General features: G+C 39.2%; 1 protein-coding gene across 1 annotated transcript in view; it reads left to right on the plus strand.

Moving 5' to 3' along the window:
• Positions 1 to 27,291, plus strand: part of LOC122210574 (lipoxygenase homology domain-containing protein 1-like) — a 124,201-nt gene that overhangs the window by 37,713 nt on the left and 59,197 nt on the right. The window contains exon 6 of the mRNA XM_042923348.1: positions 8,662 to 8,825. Coding sequence (XP_042779282.1) covers positions 8,662 to 8,825 — 164 coding nt within the window. The remainder of the gene's footprint in view (positions 1 to 8,661; positions 8,826 to 27,291) is intronic.

Here is a 27,291-nt window from a genome sequence, read left to right on the forward strand (position 1 = left end):
AGTTGTGTGGATAAAGAAGTAACCACCTGAGCTCCTCTGTCAGAACCTTCTACCTGTTTGGTCAGTCTCATTTTCTGGATAGAAAGATACGCTGTGGGCACCTGAGAACCTGGGTGGGCCTGAGGGGTCAGTGTTTCAGATAAGTGCCCATGATGTTTGCAGCTGAGATGCCAGGGAAACCATTTCTGGGATTGCCTCATCAGTCCCAATATAAGTAGCCTGAAACCTGGTTAACAAATTCCAGCAGGGCTAAATGGGAAAAGAGAAGTCAATGTGGGGACAAGTTTGGAACCAAAAGGAAGAAGGTGAAGTCGCAGGAATTCTCAGCCGAGGCTAGATGTTTGCTGTGACTTACTGTTTGGTGCCCAGAACCTTCGACGTGGGTCTGCCAGGAAGAGTTAAGTGAGCAATGAAGGAAACGATGCAGTGTTTCCCATGCCCCCTGCTTGGCTTTGGCCTCGTTTTGTCCTGACAGGAAATGGCCAGTGTTTGAATAGTCATTCATGCCGCATTGATTCTAGAAGGTAGGTTCGTATCTTTTCCTGACTGAGACAAAATACCCATAAATCAACATAGTAATTGTATATAATGGATTTGACACTAAAACAATAATATGATCTCAGCCTCTTCAGAATATCCAACAGTTATGCAGAAACATTACCACAGAGAGCCTACTCTCAACCAATTTATAGTTGGAGATCATTCACAAAAAGCATAGTGCAGTTTGGGGTAAAATAGGAATAATCAAATTGCTCTTAATCTGAGGCAAGGTTTTTAAACCTTGTAACTATTGACATTTTGGGCTGGATAATTCTTCATTGTGGGGAAACTGTCAAGGATGTTTAGCAGCATCCCTGAACCTCTGCCCACTGGATGCTAATAACCTTCAGCCCCCTGTTGTGACCATGAAAAATGTCTCCAGGCTTCAGCAAATATTTCCTGGGGGGAGAAATTACCCCCAGTTGAGAACACTGACCTAGAGAATAGTGGTTTTGTTGGAAAAGGGGGCTGAGGAGCGTTGGGATGGGCAAGTCTGAGAGGTAGATGTGAAAGACTCTATTTGCTAAAATGCTGTAGCTACATTTCTTGCCCCGTGGACTCTCCCAGAACCTTGCCGATTCCCCACAAAAAGGTGCAGTCAACCCAGTTAGACCTTTGAGACTGCCTCAACTAATAGCATGGAATGAAAGTTATGCTATGTGACATTTGTGACATTTCTGTTTTTTACTAGTAAGTAGGTCAAAAGATGTGTTAGTGCTTCTGCCCGGCTCTCTCTTGGGGGGTGTTTGTTCTTGTAGCCCAGCCATCATGCTGTAAGGAAGCCCAGAACACATGGACACGTCTACATGGAGAGACACAAAGGCTGTTACCCTGAGCCCTGCCTGGCTGAGCTCCCGGCCAGCACCAACTTGCCAGTCATGTGAAAGAGCAATCTTGAACACAGATCCTTCTGTCTGCTGTTGAGCCACCCCTGTCAATGCCATGTGGAGCACAGATGAACTTACCCTGCCAAGTCTGGCCCACGTTGCAGATTCATTGGCCAAAGAAATAATTGTTGTTTCAAGCCATTCAGTTTTCGATGGTTTGTTCCACAGCAGTAGATAACTACAGCTGTAGAACTGATGGAGGGTGGCTCACGTAGAGTGCAGATGTGAGTCAAGACATGCGTTCTGCCACTGAGGACCGTGAGTCGCGATCCTAATGACGCCAGTGATGTGGTTCTGAAGGTAGGTTTAGACCTAATAGGTTGCTTGGAAGCCAGAGCATGAAGTAGTTGAGCGCTGTTAGCAGATGTCCAAAGAGGGGCAAGCTAAGGTGTCTAGCCGGGGTAAGGTGGATGGTCAGTGGGGGAATTTGAAGGGAATTGGGGATAAGGACAAGGCAGAAATACCCACTGAGGAGAATCTGGAATCCAGGTTGAGGGTGGCCACAGGGACCCTGAGGCACCCTGGAGGAGCCTGACACTTAGCCATTATGCTATTCCGCCCGTCAAGAATCAAGAGTTGATGTGGAATTGGACATACCAGACAGAGAGAGGCAGAGGATTCACAGCACGCTGCAGTGAACAGCGGTCATCCTAACTTAACGGTGATACGTGACAAGTTCCAACCTGCAGGGAGGCTACGGAGCACCGTGGTTACAGGTGTAGGTTCTGAATTTTGACCGCACTGCTTACTCACTGCCTGGCTTGAGGAGATCCCTGGATTTCTCTGTGCCTCAGTTGTTTCTTATAAAATAGAGGCCATAACAGAAACCATTAGGGTTGCTGTAAGGATTAGATAAAATAATATCTATAAAACATGTAACCAGAGCCTGTATCCCTCACAACCCTAGTACGTGGTAGTGTTTAACCTGCATTTTCCCTTGTGGTAAGAGAGATCAAAGGTCGTGAGCATCCAGTGGCAGTCCGACTCCGGAGCATTTGGGCTGGAGCATCCAGTATCCCCCACGGCCACCAACTGTCTCTAATCACCGAGTCTTCTGTATTCAGCCCTGTAAATTGGGGTGTCCTTTACCCCATCACGCAGCAATAAATAACGAACAAATGACAAACCATGTACCCTACACCAATATCAATGTGGAATATATCACAGATTCATTTCTGATAGTGTTTTATGCTTTTTTCCCAGACTTAAAGTGAAGAAAATGGAGTATTGTTTGAAATCATTTTATTCTAGGAAGCATAACTGTTTCTAATTCTGTATCGAATTTATCCTAATTCCTGTGCTAGTGAGCACATAATTTCTCTATTGCTTTGTATGTATAATAGGATTAATGATATTTGTCTCTTGGAAGAATAAAAATATTTGTCAAGTACTAAAAAAATTCAAAAAAAATCTCATGATCCTCTTATGAGGTTGTATTTTGAAGGATTTGTGAGTTTATAGACATAGAATTGTTTGGAGATAAAATTATCGAAAATTAGGATAAAGTAATAATTTGTCTTATTTATAATATCCTTGCCAAATCTCATTGAAATATATTTACATGCCCTTCAAAATTTGGGTGATATAAGGTCAATATTGTTTCTATTATCTTTGTGCTAATAACAAGACCAATTATGAGGCAAATAGCAATGTCCTTGTCCTTTGTACAAAAAAAATACCCTAATGACAGAAGTCCTAATCAGAAGAACTTATTCTTTGTTGAGAAATAGTTATATATTGTGCTAAAGCATTCTTAATACCTTGCATATCCTTTCTCACACATGCAGTCTTTGCCTTTCAAACTATTTCTTAACGGATCCCCAAATATTTTCTGAATTGTTCGCTCTTTCGTTTTGTTTGAGAGCCTGCTCTGGGCCAAGGGTTGTACTAGGCGCTGGGTTTACAGAGACATGTAAGACCCAAACTTGTCCTTCGAGGGGCTTACAGTCTGGGTGGGTGCATAGGTGTAGGAGGGCCAGAGAGATGGCGCTTACTTATAGATCTCAGAGTTGAAGTTTGCATAGGGTCTGATAGAGATACGGAGAGAAGGGTTCGTTCTAGTGACTGGGAGGGGTGTTTGGGAATGCTTCTTGCAGGAAGTGACTTTCAGGTGAAGGCCTGGAGGTAAGACAAAGCCCTTCGAGATAGCTGAGGGATGGTGTAAGGGAAAGTGGCTGTGGGAGAGAGATTTCAGAGAGGCCAGAGGCTGCGGTGGGCAGGGGGTAGCAACAGTATGAACAGAGTAGAATTAAGCATTTGACAAGCATGCCAGTCCATAAGCAATGTTAAAATGCTGCCATGGATGTAAGGATGGAGAAAGTTTCGTTTGCCGTGACCTCTCTCGAGGAGAAAAGGGACTGCGAGTAGAGTAGAATTCTTAGATTCGTCACCTAGAGTCTGGGAGAGCCTCGCGGGGCTGTGTGAGAGGGGGGATCTGGTTCCCTTTAGGGCTTTTGTTCCCGAGTCCTCTGCAGTTCTCCTCCCTCCTTCCTTGCCACAGGCTCAGCCTCTCCACCAAGCGCGAGCCGAGCACATGCTTCTTGATGCATCGTGCTATTGTTCTTCCTAGGCTGTCTCAGTCTACCTGTGATTGTAATCAGAGCAGTGGGAGGCTGCGATCTGCAGAGGGGAATAAGGCTCTGTCACGCTCACTGCATCTTTTTGTGTCCTGCTCTCTCAAGGCAAACGTCACAGGAATATGCTTGCTGTCCGGTGCTTCATCAGACAAAGCATGCCTGGCCCGTGGTTTTTACTGTGCATTAGGATGACTTAGGTTGGCAGCTAAGAGGAGTTTTTTCCTCAATATGCCGAGCTAACAATTGCATGGTCAGAGCTTAATTCACATGCAGTCTCCTTACATTTCTTTGAGTATTCGGTAGGGTAGTTGCCAAGTAACTGAAATGTGTCTAGACACAGATGTTTCTATATTCAACAACAGGGTCAATTTTCCGAGCTACAAAGGCAAACGCGTGTAACCTCTGTAACAGAATACACAGAATAAGGTAAATATAAATTGTTAAGATCTCAAGAAGGGCTATTGCACTTCACTAGCTGCAGGGATTTTGCTCCCCAAAATAACTCGCTCGTGCCTGAAAATAAACCTCCAATTAATGAGAAAGCTTTGGAAAGGGAACAGTTAACAGTAGACTTGCAATCTATTTTTTTCCCCTTTTCCTAGGAAATGAAGGAGGTGCCTCAGTCAGACCCCCCTGCATACATGCTAAGAATAAGACCTCCTGGTAGAAACACTAATGGCATTTATAAGAGAAAAGATAACAGAGAGCTCTTAACTGGGAAACGCTTTCAGCCGCTCTTCCAATTTTCCACTGTTTCATACGAAACCACCCTGAAGCTTAGTGGCTCAAAACAGTAATTGATTACCGTCTTTTACCTTTCAGTGGGTCGATGTGGCTCAGCCAGGTGATTTTAGCTCAGAAACTTTGGTGACTTTCGTCCAATAGTACTTCATTTGCACAGACATCTGAAGCTATGGCTAGCCAGACTTCCAAGATGGGTCACCCGTTCCACCGTCGATGACACTGGGAGCTCAGCCGGAGTTACCTTCCTCCATAAGGCACCTTCCCAGGTGCCTTAGGTTTTCACAACACAACTCCTGGGATGTAGGAGGGACTGTCCTAAGAGAGTGTCCTAACAGACCCAGATCAGTCTAGACTCAGAAGGCCCAGAATGTCACTTTGCCGAATTATAATGGTCAAGGGCAGCCCGAACTCAAGCAGGGAAAATGGACTCCACCTCTTAGTAGAGAGGTAAAATGGGCATTTTGCAAAACAGCAAGTGGGTTGGGCGATATCGGTAAGGCTTTAAATAATGCAGTGAGATCAGGCATATTCTGTGTAGATTGCCTATTGTAAATAAACCTGGTATTTATGGAGTGGTGGAGGCATGACTGGAGCCTGGGATGTAAACTGGGAAATCGATGGAGTTTGATAGCTGTGCTTGCATTGTTTAAATTTCGCATGTTTAGTCTGAACCAGCACATGTCCTAACGCAGGCTGGAGAGGACATTTTTGAGTTATATCGATCGTGCAGGGCAGGAGTCGGCAAACTTTTATGATAAGGGGCCAGATAATAGGCATCTTAGGCTTTGCAGACCATGTGGTCTCTGTTGCAGCTACCCAGCTCTGCTGTTATAGCACCAGAGCACCCATGGAAAATACATAAACAAATGGGCATGGCTGTGTTCCAGTGAAACTAATTACAAAAACAGGTTGTGGGCTGATTTGGCCAGTGGGCAATAATTTGCCAACCCCTGGTCTGGGATCTCTTCAAAGGAAGAATGCTTAGCCTATGGCTTGCCAATGAATAATCACTAAATTTGGTATTAGTTAACATCTACCAACTGTCAAGTCTGGTTTAGTACTTTGACTCACATGACCCTTAGAGAGCCTTTTGAATATCTGTCACAATGCTTGAACATAATATGGACACTTCATACTTGTAAGTCAGCTGGTCAACTAGTGAATTCCAGTTGTTGGCATACCATCAGATCCTGAAGTTCAGGATTTTCTGGTTCAGTTTTATCTATACCGATTGCATTTAACTATGTAAGAATAGCAAATGACAGAACATATGCTTTTCATTGTTAATATGGAAGCTCCTGTTTACACTTACTTTATTATTGACAAAAAATTTAAATTCATTGTTGGGTTATTTAGAGATCATAGAGTATATCTAGACTGCTTTTAAACATTTCTAACACAAGAGAAAAATAATTCTCCTAGGATGCAGTGTCCAAGAAAAATTTTCTTTTTTTCTGTAGTAGGATGTCTTCAAGTGGAGGTGACTATTATAGTATCTTTTCCAAATTTAAGCGTTGAGAGCCACTGAAAAGAGAGTAAAATGGGGCAGCCTGAGACAGATGCTCAGCGATGGCTTAGTGCACAGTCAACAATCTTTTTAAAACCTTTCAAAACATTGGTAGATACAAGATAAATATTTAGATTTCAGTTACGTGGAATTTTCTTGCTTCCTTTGGGAGCTTTGGGTTAATAGAAGTGATTTTCTGAAGGGGTTATCAGATTACAATATTTTGGGGTATGACTCCTTGGGGTTGGACACACAGCGGCTCTAAGGAGAGAAATAAAAGAGACACTTAGAATATCTGAACTCATGTTCTTTTGATTTTTTGGTAAAAAGAGTTTCACAATAGAAAATTAGAGAACAAAAACCTTGTAATTGTGACGCGTGATAAGAGATAAAAACTATAAACATATTTTTAGCTCTGACAGAAATAAACTTTCACAGGACAGTGGAGTTTTTAGTTTAAATATAGACTCAGATTGTTTCTCTCTGTGATTTTCTACAAATGTTTCTAACTATTTTGTATTTTAGTAGTGAGCCATTCTTAGAGAAATTAAATGATCAGATTTTTAAAAAGTATACTCTAGAAAATACTGGAAAGTAGTTAAAATTTTTTCCAGTGGTGGTAAAGAAAATCCTGCCCAGAATAATGACAGTTTAAAAATATCACCGCAGAAGACGTTTCATTGCTTACTCCACTTTTAAAGCTCATGTCGTGGTGACCTGGTAATTTCAAAAGGGAAGAATACAGGAGTATTATATAAATCAATGGCTCATTGTTATTTGTCTCTGTTTTAGTAAACAAGATATCCAAGCCGACACGCAAACTCCTCTGTGTCCCTCTCCCCATGATAGCATGATACAAAAAGCCCAGGGCGGGCCCAGATGGCAGGGGAAGGAGATAAGGATAAGATAGGAAAGAAGATCTAAAAACAGGAAAAGAGATACTTTAACTTCTTGAATTATGCATCAAAGCACAGGTGGAAAGCCTTCTATAAGAATTAATATCGTGATGAGATTCTCAATGAGATCATAGTTTGAAATGTTCGTGTTTTCTATTTTCCCACTGAAAATGAACTGAAATTCCTCAAAGCAAACTTGCCACAGGGTGGAAGTCGCAGGGTGCACCTGGGACTTGTGCCTCTCCCTTGGCATTTTGGTAATGAGGACTAATTAAATTCCATCCTTATTAACAAATGCAACATTATGCAAAATCTACCTGATGCAAGTTTTGTCAAACTGACTAGAGACGTTCCAGTGATCTTTGTGGATGGATTAGTGGCCGGGGAGAGTGGCGTTATGTATTAAAAGGGAAGATAACCTCTGAGTGGAGGACTTCCTGAGAACTCAGATATTCAGAATGGTGGTGGGTCTTCACCATCTTTTGTAAATGTAATAAATACTCACAAGGCGGGATGTACTTATGGAGGCTTTGAAAGTAACAATAAAGACACCTTTAAATTGGCCTTACAATCCAGGATCGGTTGTGATGAGTCGGGATGCGTGCCCTACGTAGAGTTCTAGGGGACAGGAGGACTCTGTCCTCTGTTTCGCTTGACTACGTGGTATTGAGCTCGCATGGGAGGGTTTCAGTGCTTTGGGGTTGATGATGTCGTTTTCTAAAGCGCACCGGATGATGAAATAAATACTATCTCGATTTGTTTTCCCAACTAAATCTATCTAGAACAATTGGTAGACCTTTTAAAAAGATATTTTCTGTCGTGCTCTGCTTGTCTCAGCCTTCCTGTGCTTCCGCATTGCCCTGGCAGAAAGCTCAATGACCCGTTCAGCTTACACGACTCATGGTGTTCCTCTGCTTCAAATTTGTCTTTTCTTCAACTTCCCCCTCCCAATTCTGCTAGGCCCTACGTACAATATTTTACTCCTTCCTTGTTGGTTCCTTCCCACCCTTAGGGGTTGGAATTTTTCTTGAAAAAAAACTTTAGCTCCTTTTGCTTTATTTTTAGGTTTTCCGCCTCCTCACCACAATTCTGCTAGAATCGCCAAGCCCAGCTTGCCAAGGCTATTCCCTAGTACAGATACTGCCTTAATGCTGGGTTGTCAATATGTCTGTCATCAATTACCACCCAAAGGTTGGATGGTGATAAACTCCTGAATCTTCCAGCCAAGCACCTGGTACTAAATGTTTCCAGTTTAACGTTTTCCCCTAAAATGTCTGCTGTCCTACAAAGCTCACTGCTTATTTGCTTTGCGATTAAAATGCTCTATTATTTCTAAGGCTTTTCCACATGCTAGTTTCCAAAAGGGAGTCCATGATTAGCAACTACTGTAATACTTCTTGATTTCACAAATTATTCATCTCATAACTAAGTAGATTAGGTAGAACTCCTCATTTCCTAATATTAATATGGTTTTCTTCCACAATTTTTCTCATTTCCTTTTTTCTTTGCAGAAGGAGATTGGAAGGTGACCGTTGTCACTGGGGATCTTGAAAATGCTGGTACCACAGCAACAGTATCCCTTCATGTCCATGGGGAGGCGACATGTTCAGGTCCTATTATTTTGGGATCTGGGGAATACCAGCTATTTAACTGTAACAGTGCAGATATATTCAAGGTAAAATTGATATGCTACAACTTGCCTGCTAAGATATATTATGATATACATTCTCTAAGGTGGAATAGACCGTTCTTGTTTTGATTCTGTATTTGCATTACATTTTCTTGGTAGACATGAAATCTTTTATCCCAAGAGGTAATAGGAGTAGAGGGATAAATGGGTGTAATAACAAGAATATAAGATTTTTTGTTTCTTCACCATTTTTTTTTTTACTATAAAGGTAACAAAGTACATGAACTTCAAAAAATTTTTAAAATTAGAGTGGAATACTTTATTCCTAATGCGATCATCAAGCAGTATTTCCATTGTTGAGTATCTTTTCTAGTCCTTATCCATATCCATGGAATATAATGCTATGATAAAAAGGAGGTGCGGCCTCATGGCTAAGACATGGTCTGAGGAGGCAAATGGCCAAGATTCAAATGTTGACTTTACCATTTACTGACACGGTGACCTTGACAACTACTGTGTGCCTCAATAACTCTTACCTCAAGGGGTTATCATGAGGCTTAAAATGAATTCATATATGTAACGTGTTTGGGGGCACCTGGGTGGCTCATTTGGTTAAGCGTCCGACTTCAGGTCAGGTCATGATCTCATGGTTCGTGTGTTTGAGCCCCACGTCAGGCACTGTGTTGACAGCTCGGAGCCTGCATCCTGCTTCTGATTCTGTGTCTCCCTCTCTCTCTTCCTGTCCCCGCTCGTGCTCTGTCTCTCTCTCTTTCTCAAAAATAAATAAACATTAAAAAAACTTTTTAAAAGTGTTTAGAGCAGTACCTAAAGGACTCAATAGATGTTTACTCTTAATATGGTAGCAAGTAATTCTGTAGCCCCTTATTTGTGCAAGGGACTACACAGTCTTCTGAAGTATAATCTTTATGAAATATTGACTATATGAAATTTGCCATATGCTATAGTTGTTGCTGTTGTTGGACATTTAAATGGCTTCAAGGTTTTTATTATTATAAATAATGTCATAATGAATATATTTTTTGCCTTAGTTTCTTTTTTTTTATCCAACCAAAGCTTTTTATTTCCTTATGACAAATTCTGAGACATGGGATTACTCTTTTTTTGTAAGATTATTTATTTATTTGAGAGAGAGAGAGAGAGAGAGAGAGCTTGTGCAGGGTAGGGGCAGAGAGAGAAAGAGAGAGAAGCAGGCTCTGCATTGTCAGTGCAAAACCCGACACGGGGCTTGAACTCACGAACTGTGAGATCATGACCTGAGCCGAGATCAAGAGTCAGATGCTTAACGGACTGAGCCGCCCAGTCCCCTCGAGATGGGATTACTCTTGACCCATTCTGACAAAGTGCTGACACTTTGTAAAAGTGTCTAATTTGTATAACACAGTGCCTGGCAAGACATAGTAAGCAATTGGTAAATTTTACTTGTTATTAAATAAGTACTACACACCCCAAATCATGGTATTTATTTCTGCCATACACAGTGCTTAATATCTTTTAGTTAAAAAATTTTAATACCTCTTTTCAAGTTGCAGTATGCGACTGTTGATCTGTGCAAGTTACCTTCATTTCCTACCTTTTTGTTAAAATACCCTTATTGAGATGTAATTGACATACCATAACATCCATCCATTTAATGTATACAACTCATGATTTTAGTATATTCATAGAGTTATGCAGCTATCATCACATTCTCATTTTAGAATATTTTCACCTCCCCCCAAAAGAAAGTCCAGACCCATTAACAGCAACTCTCTAGTCTCTAGCCTTAGGAATTGAGTGTCTACCCATTATTATCCAGTATTATATATATTATTCAGTATTATCCAGTATCTATGCAGTACTCTATTATATGAATATATAACATTTTGTTTTTTCACCCATTGACTAATAGACACTTGGATTGTTTCTACTTTTAGCTATTAATATGGATAATTATTATGAATAATCTTCTGTGAACATCCATGTATAAATTTTTATATGGATACATGCTGTACATTTGACTCTTGAACAACACTGGTTTCAACTGTGCAGATGCACTTATATGTAGATTTTTTACAGCACAATACTATAAATATACTTCCTTGTCTTTATGATTTTCTTAACATTTTCTTTTCGCTACTATGAGAATACAGTATATAATGTGTATGACATACAACTTATATATTAATCGACCATTTACGGTATGAGTTAAGGCTTCTGGTCAACAGCAGGCTATTAGCAGTTAAGCTTTTAAGAGAGTCAAAAGTTATATGCAGATTTTCCACGGTGTGGGAGGTTGGCACCCTCACCCCTCATTGTTCCAGGATCAACTGAAAATTTCTCTAGGGTAGGTACCTAGAGTAGAATTCCTAGGAGTACCTAGGAATAGAATATCATATGGAAACTCAGTGTTTAACATTTTAAGAAAGTGATAAGCTTTTCCAGAGTGGCTGAACCAATTTTACATTCTCACCAGCAATGTATGAGGGTTCCTATTTTTCCACCTTCCAACAGAAATTTGTTAATTGTCTGTCTTTTGATTCTAGCTATCCTAGTGGATGTGAAGTGGTATCTCGTTGTGGTTTTGATATATATCTCCCTAATGACTAATTATGTTGAGTATCTTTTCATGTGCTTGTTAGGCATTTCTATATCTCCATTGGAGAAATGTCCTTTCAAATACTTAGCTCATTTTAATTGGATTATTTGTCTTCTTACTAATGAGTTTAAGAGTTCTTTATATAGTCTGGATATGAAGCTCTTACCACATATATGACATAAATACTTTCTTCCATTTTGTGGGCTTTTATTAACTTTTTTGATGGTATGGATTTGAATTACTTATGGTGTCCTTTCAATTCAGCCTGACACATTCCTTTTAGTATTTCTTGTAGGATAGTTCTGCTAATGATGCCTTCTCTCAGTTTTTCTTTACCTGGGAATGTCTTAATTTGCATCTAGAATTCCTTGTCGACAGTTGTTGTTGTTGTTGTTGTTGTTTCTCTCAGCTCTTTGAGTATGTCATCTTACTGCTTTCTGGCCATCATGATTTCTGAGAAGTCAGCTAGTAATTTGATAGAGGATTCCTTGTGCATGATGAGTTGTTTTCTTTTGTGGTTTTCAAGATTCTCTCTTTGTTTTGGCTTTCAGTAGTTTGACTGTGTTGTAGCAGGATGTAGACTGCCTTCGTGTTGTTTTTCACAGCTACCATGGTTGCAAGTTTGCTGGGTTTTAAGGATATTGTAGAGCGGGAGAGAGAAAAATGGAAGTAGATCAAGTTACAATACATAAACCCCTCTGTTCTTAACAAGGTCCACAGTTTTTACTGAACAAATGCTTTTCAGATTGTTGAAAGTCTTTGATTAATTTCCAGAGTTTTTGAAAATTTGATTTCAATAATTTTTGCCATTGCTTTTGCGGAGGGCCTCAATACACCATTCCAGAAGTCCTGCACTGTCCCTTTAAAAAAAATCTTTATCATATTTTGTTCTACTTCATTGAAATTTCTATTCCTCTATGAAATAATCTATTTGTGGCTGTGATTTTTATTACCTGCTAAAGATAAGTAGGATCTGTCCCAATATAAACGTGACTTTGAGCCTGTAATGTCATGTGACTAAATCCATGCAACTTAAGAGCCACCAGCCAAGCGGTGTTAAGACATTGACCATCTCATTTTTTTAAGTTTATGTATTTATTTTTAGAGGGAGGGGGAGAGAGAGAGAGCGAGAGAGCGAGAGAGAGAGAATCCCAAGGACCTTTTACACTTTCAGCACGGAGCCTAAAGTGGGGCTTAAACTCATGAACTGTGAGATCATGACCTGAGCCGAAATCAAGAGCTGGATGCTCAACCAACTGAGCCACCAGGCACCCCTTGACCATCTCATTATTGTCAGAACAGTGAAAATCTTTTTGTTGTATAACTGGTTCATGTTGTGTTTGGCAACATGGGGCAGCTATAATGTTTCCTTGACCCAATCATAGGTGTTGAAGGAGAATTTAATGGTAGGCGCTACATAGAGTAGAGGATTCGAGCATCAAAGAAGGGCTTGCAAAGTGATGTCAAGCTTTGTAGTAATTTTCGTAGCTACCTTCCATAGACTATGGAGTCAGCCCTGTAGGAGCACCTGTAATGTCACAGAGAACCAGCCTGAAGGAAATGAGCCATCCTCAAAAAATGACCAAAAACAAAAATCAGAGCACAGTCTGTTATAGCAGGAAGTTTGAAGACAGAGGAATTTCTAGACCACAGGGACTGGACCTCATTTAGTTGCTAATTCTTGAATCTTACCTGTTGACTGACATAGACTAGATACTTGTGGATGTCTTCTGACAGCATGAAAATTTAATAAAAATAACTTTGCTGAAATTTGTTTAATATTTGCTGCTTTCTCTTGAGGCACTCGTTGATTTTCCCTTGTGATCATTTGCACCTTAGAGGCATCATAAAGGCGTCCCATGTATCTTATATGTTTATTATTTACTTATAAACCTGCCTAGAGATTTAACTGAGCTTCTTATTGCATTTTTGCAAGTTGAAACACTAATAGTATTCTGTGTTGCTTGGGTAAGGTTGGTAGCTGAGCCCTTTGCTCCTAGAAAGTGGTTTCCTGCTTCTAGTTTACTGTTGGATGAAGTCAATTAATTTTGTAGATGAATAGAATTAATGTTTATTATGAGCTCATAGGGCACTTACACAATTATTTGAATATCCCTTATGTTCCTCGAATAGAATGCATCATGCATTTTTGCCTTTTGAGAACAATTTATATCAGCAGGAATTAGAAGACTTATATTTGAGCTCCAACTCTGACCTTTACTGTCTAAGGAAATATGGATACACCACTCATCATTTCTAAGCTTTAATTTCCTCCTTTGTAAAATGGGTACAATAATACCTCAGAATGTTATTGTGCATATTTAAAGAGTTAAAAATTAAAATGATTTATAGAAACACTTGACTTTATACTCCTAAGGCAGACTCTATGTTCCTGCCTATAAATTGAGGTTGTTTTCCTGATGGGGTGAGATTTAAGAAAAATTTTCAGATGAATGAGGGCAGGAAGGCAGCTCGGCAGATGGTTGGTAGGTGGCTATTGCCGGCATGGGAGGGTCTGCGTAGAAACGTGTCTGGAGGCTGGAGTAGGAGGAAGAAGGAGAGGGAGCCAAGACTAGGTTGGCTCGGCTAGAGTAAGGCAGTGACTATGTAAGGAATAGGAGGGATGTTTATCTTGGGCCTTTTCAGTGTTGAAAGGTTAGATATTCATGTGGAGCTACAAATTATTAGGCATTAGCTAAATGGATGCTAGCATGTCATTTTGATTTTGGCACAACTGGGTATGACTTACTTCTTTGTAATTTTCTATTCTTTTCTCTCCTCCTCTTGTCCATTCATCCTCCCTCCCTGTCTACCTTCTTCCTTCCTTCCTTCCTTCCTTCCTTCCTTCCTTCCTTTTTTAATTTTTTTTCTCTTTCTTTTTCTTTTATTTTTTATTTTTTATTTTTTATTTTTAATATGAAATGTATTGTCAAATTAGTTTCCATACAACACCCAGGGCTCATCCCAACAGGTGCCCTCCTCAATGCCCATCACCCACCCACCCTGCCCTCCCACCCCCCCATCAGCCCTCAGTTTATTTTCAGTTTTTAAGAGTCTCTTATGGTTTGGTTCCGTCCCTCTCTTTTTTTTTTTCTTCCCCTCCCCCATGGTCTTCTGTTAAGTTTCTCAGGATCCACATAAGAGTGAAAACATATGGTATCCGTCTTTCTCTGTATGATACTGAGATACCACCTCACGCCAGTCAGAGTGACTAAAATGAACAAATCAGGAGACCATAGGTGCTGGTGAGGAGGTGGAGACACGGGAACCCTCTTGCACTGTTGGTGGGAATGCAAATTGGTGCAGCCGCTCTGGAAAACAGTGTGGAGGTTCCTCAAAAAATTAAAAATAGATCTACCCTATGACCCAGCAATAGCACTGCTAGGAATTTACCCAAGGGATCCAGGAGTGCTGATGCTTAGGGACACTTGTACCCCAATGTTTGTAGCCAAACATGCCAAATCATGGAAAGAGCCTTTCTTCCTTCCTTCCTACCTTCCTTCCTTCCTTCCTTCCTTTCTTCCTTCCTTCCTTCCTTTCTGCCTTCCTGCCTTCTTGCCTTCCTCCCTCCCTCTTTCTTTCTTTCTTTCTTTCTTTCTTTCTTTCTTTCTACTTAAAATCTGGAGTTTGGTGCTGACATAATTGGCTTTCCTGTAGACGACAGGTCCTAAAGACAATTTAACTTGATCTTTTTCCTCTGTCAAATAGTTGAAAGTATTTTCTAATGATGTCTACGTTTGGAGCACCAAGTTTTCACATACGAATTCTTATCATTCTTATCCAAAAAGGCCAGTGGAGTTGCTTTGCTTAAATAAAGTACAGAAACCAAAACCCCAATACAGAATAATCTACAGAAAGCAGATAACCACTTTTCAGAAGGACCAGATTTTCTCAGAAAAGGCTAAATGTTAAAACAAAAAGACTATTGACCTCAGATAGTAAACATTACATAGTAATTGGAGGATTACCAAAAGAATATGGTGTGGCCTATTCCTTAGAAGCCAAAAACCTTTGTGGATGAAAACTAAAAGGGCGTTAGCTAATGTCTACTCCGAGCTAGATGTCAGCTATTTAGTAAACCTGGACACATGAAAGAAAATCCCTTTCTCTGATGCCTCTCTCTTGACCTGGTGAAATTCTCTTCTTCGCAAAGACCAACACATCTGTGGTCTTGATCACAGCCTCTTCCATTTTTCGTGATTGTATTCCATCAGCCATCCTTATTCTTCCTTGCATCTTCAGAATGACTCTACTTAATCTTTGCCTTCAATCTATCAATGTGCTTACATCTTCCCTATTATAAAAATAACCTTTAATCTGCTCTTAAATTACTGACGTTTCTCCTCTTCTTTGCACACCTTATAAAATACTGATTTATCCTTGTAGCTTCACCTCTTTCTCTCCCCATTCTCTCCTGTGGTTTGGGATTTTCACCCATCACTCTATTTAAGACATGTTTTCTAGGATCGTCAATGAAGTCCTAATTATCCCTCTCCCCTACTTGTTATCCCGGGTTGCTGGTTAAGGAATTATTGGGCAGGTGGCTGGGTAGTGTCATGATAGGGGTTGGTGCTAGGATCAGATCTCCTAGATTCAAATTCTAGCTTATTGACCACCTTATCTGTAGGAAGTCATTTAAAATTTTATGGTCTATAAAATGAGCAAAAATAATCGCACCTGTCTAAGAGACTTGTGAGGATTATATGAGGTACATAAAATTGGTATAAGATGTTCAGCACAAAGGAGGGCACATAGAAAACACTCAGAAATTTTGAAATATTTTTATTGTATTTGGAAAGAAATGGACAAAAGGGTTTCAGGAAAGAATAGGTGACTGTTACGAGCGTCTCCCCCCATCCCCTGCCCCGCCAAAGATATTGAAATCCTAAGACTTGGTACCCGTGAATGTAACCTTATTTGGAAATAGGGTCTTTGCAGATATAACTAAGATATAAATTATCAAGAGGTGAAGGGCTCACCTTTGATGCAATACGACTGGTGTCTTAAAAAGAGAGGAACAGAGAGACACAGGGAGAACACCCTGTGATGACAGAAGCAAAGAGTGGAATGGTACAGCTCTAAGTCATAGGATGCCAAGGGCCAATGGCCACTACCAGAATATAGAGAGGCAAGGAAATACTCTGTTTAGAGTCTCAGAGAGAGCATGACCTTGTCAAAGCCTTGATTTCAGACCCTAGCCTCCATAAGGTGCACTAAGACATTTCTGGTGTTTTAAGCCACTCAGTTTGTGGTACTTTGCTGCGGCAGCCCTAGAAAACTAAAACAGTGATCAACAGATGTTTCCGAGGAAGGGAGAGTGAAAACGGAAAGAAGATGATGAATTTGCGAACAAGGAGGAGTGTTTTGGAGGAGAGCTGTTTTACTGATGGTACTGAGAAAGATTACAGGGAGTGAAAAGAGTCTCTCATGGTGTGAAGAGAAATGGTGGCTCTAGATAAAGAGCCACTTTCCTTTTGAGTCTCTTAGATGAAGAACAATGGGTGGTTTGATAGAAGTCACAACAGGATAGAGAATGGGACTCTTAAAAAGCAGAATTGTCCAGTTTTGAACTGGAAGAAGATGACAAGAGAGAGGCATCTTTGCATATAAGATTGCAGAGGAACAATGGCGTGTGAGAGTCAGAGCTCTTAAAAGACGAAGGGATCTATCTATCTGTTAGCAAGGATACAGTTGGAGGCATTGGTTGTGTTAAGGAGGACACTACATTATGGTCTTTGATACTAGAAACGAGGATTAGAAATGCATATAGTAACATGGGCACCTGGGTGGCTCAGTGGGTTGAACATCTGACTTCTGCTCAGGTCACGGTCTCGCTGTTCGTGGGTTTGAGCCCCGCGTCAGGCTCTGTGCTGACAGCTCGGAGCCTGGAGCCTGCTTCAGATTCTGTCGCCCTCTCTCTCTGCCACTCCCCTGCTCACACTCTGTCTGTCTCTCTCTCAAAAATAAATAAACATTAAAAAAAATTAAATAAATAAATAAATAAGAAATAAAATAACAAATACTAAGATAGAAATAAAGTAGGGGCACCTGGGTGGCTCAGTCGGTTAACCATTCAACTTGGGCCCAGGTCATGATCTCACGGTTCATGAATTCAAGCCCCACAGCAGGCTCCGCACTGATGGCATAGAGCCTGCTTGGGATTCTCTCTCCCTCTGTCCCTCTCTCCCTCCCTCTCTGCCTCTCTCCCACTTGCACATGCTCTCTCTCTCTCAAGATATATAAATAAACTTTAAAAAAAGATAGAAATGAAGTAGAAGCAGTTTAGTTCTAACACTTGTTTTGAAAACGTGAAGTTGTGCCAACATGATTGATATATTAAGGAAAAATTTGATTCTAATTGGAATTTCACCTTTGGTTATTATGCACATTTCATCCACAAGAAACACTAGGTGCATGCGGTAAATTCTACCCAGCCGAACCAGGCCACAAAAGGACTATGAAAACTGCACATATACACTTTAAACATCTACCAGCTTTCTCACCTCACTGTGTGTGGTGTAAGTCACATCTCTCCACATCTGGTGTTAAAAATTGTCTTCCAATTTCTGATAATCCTACTATGTTACTTGACAAAAACTCCCAAGCTGCAGTTCTTTCTACCGTCTCCTCCGCAAGTAAGCCTGATGTTTGGTGCTACATATATTGCAATATTTATGAATTTCTTAACCATCAGCATTTGTAAAACTTCCTACCATTTTCGTGAGGTGTCTATCCTTTTTTTTATGTCACTGACAAAGTTTTTGGTTGTTGGTTCCCAACTTCTTTTCTCCCCATAAATCTTGTGGTTTTTATTATACGATTCTGTGTTATGGTGATTTTTTTTTTTAACGTTTATTTATTTTTGAGACAGAGAGACAGAGCATGAACGGGGGAGGGGCAGAGAGAGAGGGAGACACAGAACCGGAAGCAGGCTCCAGGCTCCGAGCCATCAGCCCAGAGCCCCACGCGGGGCTCGAACTCACAGACTCACGTGAGATCGTGACCTGAGCCGAAGTCGGACGCTTAACCGACTGAGCCACCCAGGCGCCCCGATTTTTTTTTTTTTTTAAAGGAAACTGAAGTCATTGCATTTCTTTAATACTGTTGGCTCTGTTACCCGTTTGTTCCCTGGAATTTTGAAAAAAAAAATTATTTCTTTTTTAAAACTGCAGTTACGGGGGTGCCTGGTGGCTCAGTCAGTTGAGTGTCCGGCTCTTGATTTTGGCTCAGGTCATGATCTTGTGGTCGTGGGTTTGAGCCCCATGTCCAGCTCCGTGCTGAGTGTGGAGCCTGGTTAAGATGCTCTCCCTCCCTCTCCCTCTGCCCCTCCCCCACTCGTGTTCATGCAATCTTTCTCAAAAAAATGCAAGTATAATTAATATACAGTGTTATATTACTTTTAGGTATACAGTATGATTCAACAGTTCTATACATTACTCAGTGCTCGTCATGGTAAGTGTACTCTTAATTTCCTTCACCCATTTCAGCCATCCCCCAGCCAACATTTCCTCTGGTAACCACCAGATTATCCTCTGTATTTCAGGGTCTGGTTTTTTGTCTTTTTTTCCTTGGTTCATATTTTTTTGTTGTTGTTTCTTAAGTTTCACATATGAATGAAATCATATAGTATTTGTATTTCTCTGACTAATTTATTTCACTTAACATTATGCCTTCTAGATCCATCCATGTTGTTGCAAATGGCAAGTTGTAATTCATTTTATGGCTGAGTAATATTCCGTTGTTTTGTTCCCTGAAATTTTATTATTGAAACAGTCACAAATTGTATCATGCAGATTAGGCCAATTAGTAAATTGAGTTTATAGCTCAAGTGATTTTCAGGCATAAGACAACAGAGGAAAAAGATCATCATGCTGACATGATTTATTTTGGGGGTATTAAAATTCTTACTGTATGTTGAGTTGCATGAATATGAAGTGATTTGTTTCTTGAATATTTTAATTACCAACATATATACAGGAAACATTCTTCATCTTTTTGGTTGTCATTTAAGGGAGTAAAAGTAAGTTATAAGGTTGTTCTTCTCCTGGCTTCACAATATCACATATACTTAGATATCTATATAGTAGTTTCTATTTTTATCCCCATGGTCTTTTAACATACACAATCTTAGCTTTACAATATTTTGTATATCTCTTTTTTTTAAAGACCTATGGTAGCAAAAATGATTAATATTTTCCATACAGTTATTTTATTCAGTATTTTTTGGGCTTGATTCTCCCTACATTAGCAAAATCTATAATAATAAGTTTATTAAAATAAATGCCTTTGCACATTTTGAGATTATGCTAGTTGATTAGAAAAGTTTTTTTTTATGATGGAATTCAGCAAGACCTTGGTGATATTATTTGCTACTGTTATATAAAAATAAAATGATAGGAAGCTATGAAGTGATTAATTTTAATGCTATGTAAATTTGATAACTTTTAATTTTAATTAAAAAAGAAATAAATCTGGGCTTCTGGGTGGCTCAGTCGGTTAAGCGTCCAACTTTGGCTCAGGTCATGATCTCACGGTTCATGAGTTTGAGCCCTGCATCGGGCTCTGTGCTGACAGCTCAGAGCCTGGAGCCTGCTTCGGATTCTGTGCCTCCCTCTCTCTCTGACCTTCCCCTGTTCATGCTCTGTCTGTCTCTGTCTCAAAAATAAATAAACATTAAAAAAAATAAATCTCTCACTATCTGAAACAAATTCATTCAAAAACATTAATGGAGACATTCGTTCCCAAATACCATGCCAAAAATGTTTAGTTTCTCTTTAAAATTTACAGATATTTGTAATATATCTACATATTTATAATTAAAGTGGGTTTTGGGGCACCTGGGTGGCTCAGCTGGTTAAGCGTCTGATTCTTAATGTTGGCTCAGATCATGATCTTGTGTTAGTAAGATCGAGCCCCACATTGGGCTGTGTGCTGAGTCTGGAGCCTGCTTGGGGTTCTCTCTCTCCCTCTTTCTTTCTGCCCCTCCCCTACTTGTGCACACGTTCTCTCTCTCTCTCTCTCAATATAAATAAACTTTAAAAAATAAAGTGGGTTTCTTATAAACAGTATATAGTCAAGTCTTGCTTTTTTACTCTCTCTGATAATCTCTGTCATTTAGCTATGTTTAGACCATTTATATTTAAAGGATAATTTCTGTAATTGGAATAAAATATGCCATTTTGCCAATTGTCTTCTATTTCTTACACTCCCTTCCTTCCTTCCTTCCTTCCTTCCTTCCTTCCTTCCTTCCTTCCTTCCTTCTTTCCTTCTTCTGCCTTCTCTGGATTTAATTGAACTTTGAAAGTAAATCAGTTTTAACTCCTCTATTGATATTATTTATACTTCTTTTTTTTAATCTAAGTTAACATAGTGTAGCAGATATTATTTATACTTCCATTTTTTATTTTTCTGTCTTTCTTTTATCAACTTAGCAGTTGTCCCATGGTTTACAAATATCCATTTTAAAATAACCTGAGTCTCCCTTCAAATAATATACCACTTCACGTAGAAAGTAAGGATCTTATAACAGAATTGTCCTAATTTCTACCTCCTGTTTCTTGTACCATTACTATCATAGATTTTACTTTTACATACGTATAAATATACAACATATAATTACTGATTTCGCTTTAAACATAAATAGTTACTTTTTAGAGAATGAAAATGAGAAAAAAGAACTTTTTATTTTACCTTCATTCTTTTCTGACATTATTTCTCTGTGTAGATCAAAGCTTCTGGCTTTTCATAATCTGAAGAATTCCCTTCAACACTGCCTGCTATGTAGGCTTATTAAACAAAGAATTCCCTCAGTTTTTGTTCCTCTGAAAAAGTCTTTGTTTCTCCTTCATTTTAAAATGATGTTTTCACTGGGTATAAAATTCTTCATTACCAGGGTTTTTTCTTTAAGTACTTTTAGTACCTCTTTAGTACTCCATTGCTTATTTGCTTGTGTATATTATGACAAGAAGTCTGCTGTAATTCTTATCCTTTCTGCTGTTCAAGTGTCTTTTTTTTCTCTGACTGCCTTCAAGATTTTGTCTGTTTTGGTTTACATCACTTTGAATATAATGTGCCTGCTGCTGGTGGTGGTGGTGGTGGTGGTGGTGTGTGTGTGTGTGTGTGTGTGTGTGTGTGTGTGTTAGTATTTATCCTCCCTGGTGAGCTTTTTGGATCTATGGTTTGGTTTCTATATCTAGTTTTGAAAAGTTTTGACTATTACCTATTTCAAATATTTCTCAGGCCCTGTTCTGCTTCTTCTCCTTCTGGGATTCCAATTGTTAAACTGTAAGACTGTTAGTTTGATATTGTCCTACAGCTGTTGGGTTCTCTGTCCTATTTTTTTCCCATTTTTTTCTTTGTGTTTATATCACCTTATCTAAAAATTCATTGATTCTTTCCTATGCCATGTTGAATCTACTGATGAAACTGTCAAAAAACTTTGTTTTCATGTCTATAACTATGTTTTTGATTTCTAGAATTTGCTTTAGCTCTTTCTTATAGTTTCTAATTGTTCTATCTAATCTTGTATATTGTCTGCATCTTCTATTAGAGACTTAATATATTTATCATAATTACATTAAATTATTTGTCTGATAGTTTCAATGTCTGTGTCATATCTGGGTCTGGTTTTGATTATTGCTTAGTCTTTTCGGATTGTGGTTTTCCTGTCATTTTACATGCCTTGTAATTTTTTTGTTGGAAGCTACATATGTTGTATAGAATAGAAGATGCTGGGGCCAGTATTGTTCATGCTTAGAGATAAGCATACCTTCCTACATTCAGCATTTAGTGTAAGAGTATGTGCTAATGTAATCAATAGTTGGGCTGAGATTAAAGACTTTTGTTGCTACGGTTATACTTAGTGTATTATAGTCTTCATATTCCTTTAATAACACCTGTGTTTAGGATGTACCCTAATTTGTCAGAGAGTTTTTCTCAATGTTTCTTTCCCAAATGTTACATTTGTTAATGTGGTGATGAGAGGGTGGGAGAGAGGTATGTATGTTCTCTGATATTCTGATTAAGCCTCAGTCTTGGCTGGGCATTATGAACATGGGTCTGGGGTTATGACCTTCACAAGTGTTCCCACTCTTCTCCAGATGTAGTGCGTCTATTGCATATTCCTCCTCCTCCCCCAGGGCCAGAGGTTTGTTTACTTCATGTTTCTTGGCCCAAGCTGCAGTGGGTTTCCACCCGTGTCCTCAGGTGACTGTTTTTGTTCCTTTTCCTTCTGCAGATTATATTTTCTGTTCCAAAGGAGAGATAGGAAAAATAGGTCTGGGCAGAGTTTCAGCAGTGACTGCTGTTTCCCCTTCTAGCCATACCAGGAGGGATTCTTTCTTAAAATTCTACCTAATCTTTCCTGTAAATGCCTGGTGGGGTTGCTAGAGGAATAGTCTGTAAGTAGGTTCAAACTTTTGTGATAGTTCACACCTAGCCCTTGGCAATTTGTTGAAAATTTCTAGGTGAATTATTGTATTGACTTATATGAGATTTGTTGGCATCTGCCCCAGATAAGCAAATATTTGGGTCCTGTGTCTCCCTGCAATCCCCCCACCTCTCTCTCTAATTTTAGGTTAGTTTTCTACCCTGGAACCTAGTTCTCTGAAAAGGTCAATAATTTACAGCTTACCCAGTTTTTTTTTCTGTTGTAAAGGTGAGAATGACCCCATTCCTTCCAATTCTCTACATCTCTAAGCTCAAACTATGTGTGTTTATGTGTGTGTATATGTACACACATATTTGTACACATATATACATCTATCTGTCTATCTAGATCTATAGATTTATTTATTTCCTATTTATAAGATTGGTTTTTGGATAGTCATCAATGAAGAGCTAAAAATTCTGTATAAAAATTTAAAATGTATAAAGGCTCAATAACCAGCTGGGCAAAAAGATATTACTCAGAAACATGAAGTCTATATACTCCATCTTCTATGAGAAGAGAATAAATATCCTAGACTGTAATAAAAGAAATTAAAGTAATATTTAAGAAAGAACTTCTAAATAATAAAGGTAGAATAGCCTTGGAATAATGTTTATTATGTTTTCTTCTCTGACAGTATTAAACAACAGCTGGGACTTTTTTAGTATGTCCTAATTTAGATGAAACCAACCTATCATCAGTAAGGGAATCTAATTTTTGAATTTCAAATAGACTGCTTAATCATGATATTCAATAGAAAGTATTAGACATTAAGAATATAGGCATTTTACATTTGCAGCAACATGGATGGAACTGGAAGGTATTAATGCTGAGTGAAGAAAGTCAGTCAGAGAAGGACAGATATCATATGTTTTCATGCCTCTGTGGATCTTGAGAAACTTAAAAGAAGGCCTTAGGGGAAGGGAAGGGGAAAAAATGGTTACAAACAGACAGGGAGGGAGGCAAACCACAAGAGACTTTTAAACACAGAGAACAAACTGAGGGTGGAAGGGGGGTGGGGGAGAGGGGAAAATGGGTGATGGGCATTGAGGAGGGCACTTGATGGGATGAGCACTGGGTGTTGTATGTAAGCCAATTTGACAATAAATTATATTGAAAGATTGTAAATCAATAAAAAAAGAATATAGGCATTTTAATGAGAAAAAATGAGAAATACCTTCAAATATACATTTGGAGTCAGGAGACTAGTAAGTTCTTAGGAAGGAGAAGGTAAAATCTAAGAAAAATGTTTCATCCAGCTTTTCAAAAAGCATTTTAGAAAGACCGAATTGTTTCTTCCTTAGAAGATAGGGTCTTCAAAGGATATTATTCATTTCAGTGTAGTTCAGCAAGTGTTTATAGAGCTCACACAATGTTTTCAACACTGTGCTTAGACCTCTGATAGGTATAGAACTATAAAATAAGGAACAATCACATTGAAGAGAGGGGACATGTGCACATGAAACAGGGAAGATGCCAGAAATTTTATGACTTAGTGCCCCATTAAGCAGTATAGATAAAAAATGTTTTAGGCGCTCAGGGAAAGGATCTACAGTTCTCTCTTGGGACTTGCTAAAGCAAAATCTTTTATAGCTGTTGACTAGTGGACCTTTCAACTGGGATCAGGGTGTGCTGGAAATGTTGTTCTATAAAAACAAGGTAGCTTACTAAGCTTAAGGGAGACAAGAAATTTGCCTCTCTTTGAATTCATGGTTCATTCTTTTTCTCTGTCCTTCTTCGTGCCTCTCAAATAGAGTATGAGCAACCCCAAACTCCGCAGCAATTATCCTTTTGCTGAATATTCCCTACATTTTCTTAAACTTACCAGGCAACCCAAACTGCAACGCTTTATTTTCAAAAATCTCACCAAAAACTTTGGCTTGTTTTTTAGTCTAATCATAATTCAGTTTTCAAATTAGTTTTCATAGCTACTTTGAGAATCGATGTGATATATGCACTGGGAGTCTATATAAATATGTTCCTTATTATCTCATGGAGAAGATTAGAGAGAAACACATGAGCAGATTTTTGGACTATTGATAAGACAGTTAGATATCATAGGTAAAAATAGAAGATTGAGATGATGAATTCTGCCCTGTGACACTGATGGTTATGAGAGGCCTCCTAAGGACCATGAAATTTACCCTGACCCTTTAAGAGTTAATGGATTTGATGTAACTATAATGACTCACTTAAGAAAACTAAAGATCCAGAAAAATATGTAACAAATAATGGAATTACACAGTATCATCCCCCAAATGCTATTCAGAAAAGGATGTCATTGAATAATTTTCCTAAAATAATTGCTTCTATCTAAAGGAATGAGGTTTATTTCCATATACTATTGTGAAATGATTTCCAGAATATGTTATATAGTGGGAAAAAAAGTGGAGAAAAACATGTATGCTACCATTTATTTAAGAAAAGGGGGGGGCGCCTGGGTGGCTCAGTCGGTTAAGCGGCCGACTTCAGCTCAGGTCACGATCTCGCGGTCCGTGAGTTCGAGCCCCGCGTCAGGCTCTGGGCTGATGGCTCAGAGCCTGGAGCCTGCTTCCGATTCTGTGTCTCCCTCTCTCTCTGCCCCTCCCCCGTTCATGCTCTGTCTCTCTCTGTCTCAAAAATAAATAAACGTTAAAAAAAAATTAAAAAAAAAAAAAGAAAAGGGATGTTATATGAATATATGGTGTCTTCAACTTTTCCAGTAGAGGTACAAAAATAAAATAAAACCAATGATGGATGAAGATGAAGTGGACCAATTCCGTGGAAGATACAGTTTACCAAAACTATGCAAAAAGAAATAGACAATCTGAATAGATGGTGTCTATTAAAGAAATTTAATCAATTAATAACCTTCCAAAAACAGAAAGCATCATGTCCAGATGGGTTCACTGGTGAGTTCTACCTAACATTTAAAGAAGAAATGATACAAATTCTCTACAATTTCTTTCAGAAAACAGAAGCAGAGGGAATACTCTCATACATTGCTGGTGGGAATGCAAAATAGTAAGCCACTTCAGAAGACAGTTTAGCAGTTTCTTACAAAACTAAACATACTCGTACCATATACTCCAGCATTTGCAATTTTCAGTACTTACCCAAAGGAGTTAAAAACTTAAGTATACACAAAAACCTGCACGTAGATGTTTATAGTAACTTTATTCATAATTGCCAAAACTTAGAAGCAACCTAGATGCCCTTCAGTAGGTGAATGGATAAACAACAGGTGGTGCATTCAGACAATGGAATATTATTCAGCACTAAAAGGAAATGAGCTATCAAGCCATGAAAAGATATGGAGGAAGCTTAAATGCATCTTACTAAGTGGAAGAAGCCAATCTGAGAAGGCTGCATACTGTAGAATTCCAACGATATGACACCTTGGAAAAGGCAAAACTATGGAAACAGTAAGATCGGTGGTTGCCAGGGTTTGGGTGAAGAGAAGGAAGGAATGAGCACAGAGGATTTTAAGGCAGTGAAAATACTCTGTATGATGTCGTGTGATGGGTACATGCCGTTATACATTTCTCCAAACCCATAGCATACACAACACCAAGAGTGGCCTGTAATGTAAACTATGGATTTGGGGTGAGTGTGACAAGTCAACGGGGGGTCACTGGTTGTAATAAATGGACCATTCTGATGGGGGGTATTGAGAATGGGGGAGGCTCCGCATGTGTTGGGGCAAAGGGTACCAGGGAAATCTCTGTACCTTCCTCCTCAATTTTGTTGTGAGCCTGAAAAAAGTCTTAATGAAAACAACAACAACAACAACAACAAGACATAAAACATGGAACTTTTACACTTATGACTTGAATCCTCTTATGCCGCATAGCTTTACCTGTTTTCTGTGACACCCCATGAAACTGTGCCAGATTAATTGAACTTTTTTCAAAAAAGTGACTGAGTTTATACAACTGGAAAATACAGGCAACCTGGTTGGACCCTTGGCGTTTTGTCCATACATTAGTTACGACGTCCCCGGCAATGACACCAGCTGCATGTTCATGTAGTGGAAATGTTTTTCATCTCCCTCGATTTTTTTCATGTCTGCAGGTGCCACAGAAGGCAGATGAATGTTGTCAATGATTTCCAGGCTGCTAGAGAATCCAGCCGTTACATAAGGCATCTGAAACTTTGTGAATGATGGGTCCTTATGAGTACCTCATCAAGGGTTGTGTGCCAGCAGCTTCCAGGATGTGTGTTAGGTGCTAAAAGACAAACACTGATTCTTCTGAGTGGAGACTATTCTGCTCTTGTGCAGAGTGTCTGTGTCTAGTACAAAAATAGAAGAAGATAATGAATGCACTGTCTTTGTTTGTTTTTCCTTAACATAGCGTCAACTGGAAAGCTTCAAGATGGACATCCTTTCAATGTATAATCATCGACATTTATCTTAGGTTCGGCTGGTTAAAAACTACAAAAAGCCATCTCTCATTACAGGGTTTCCCTGGCTACATCTTAGCAGAGACTTAAAACTGTTTTTTTTG

Source organism: Panthera leo, chromosome F2 (assembly GCF_018350215.1).
Source record: "Panthera leo isolate Ple1 chromosome F2, P.leo_Ple1_pat1.1, whole genome shotgun sequence".
In the NCBI taxonomy this organism is placed as follows: Eukaryota; Metazoa; Chordata; class Mammalia; order Carnivora; family Felidae; genus Panthera; species Panthera leo.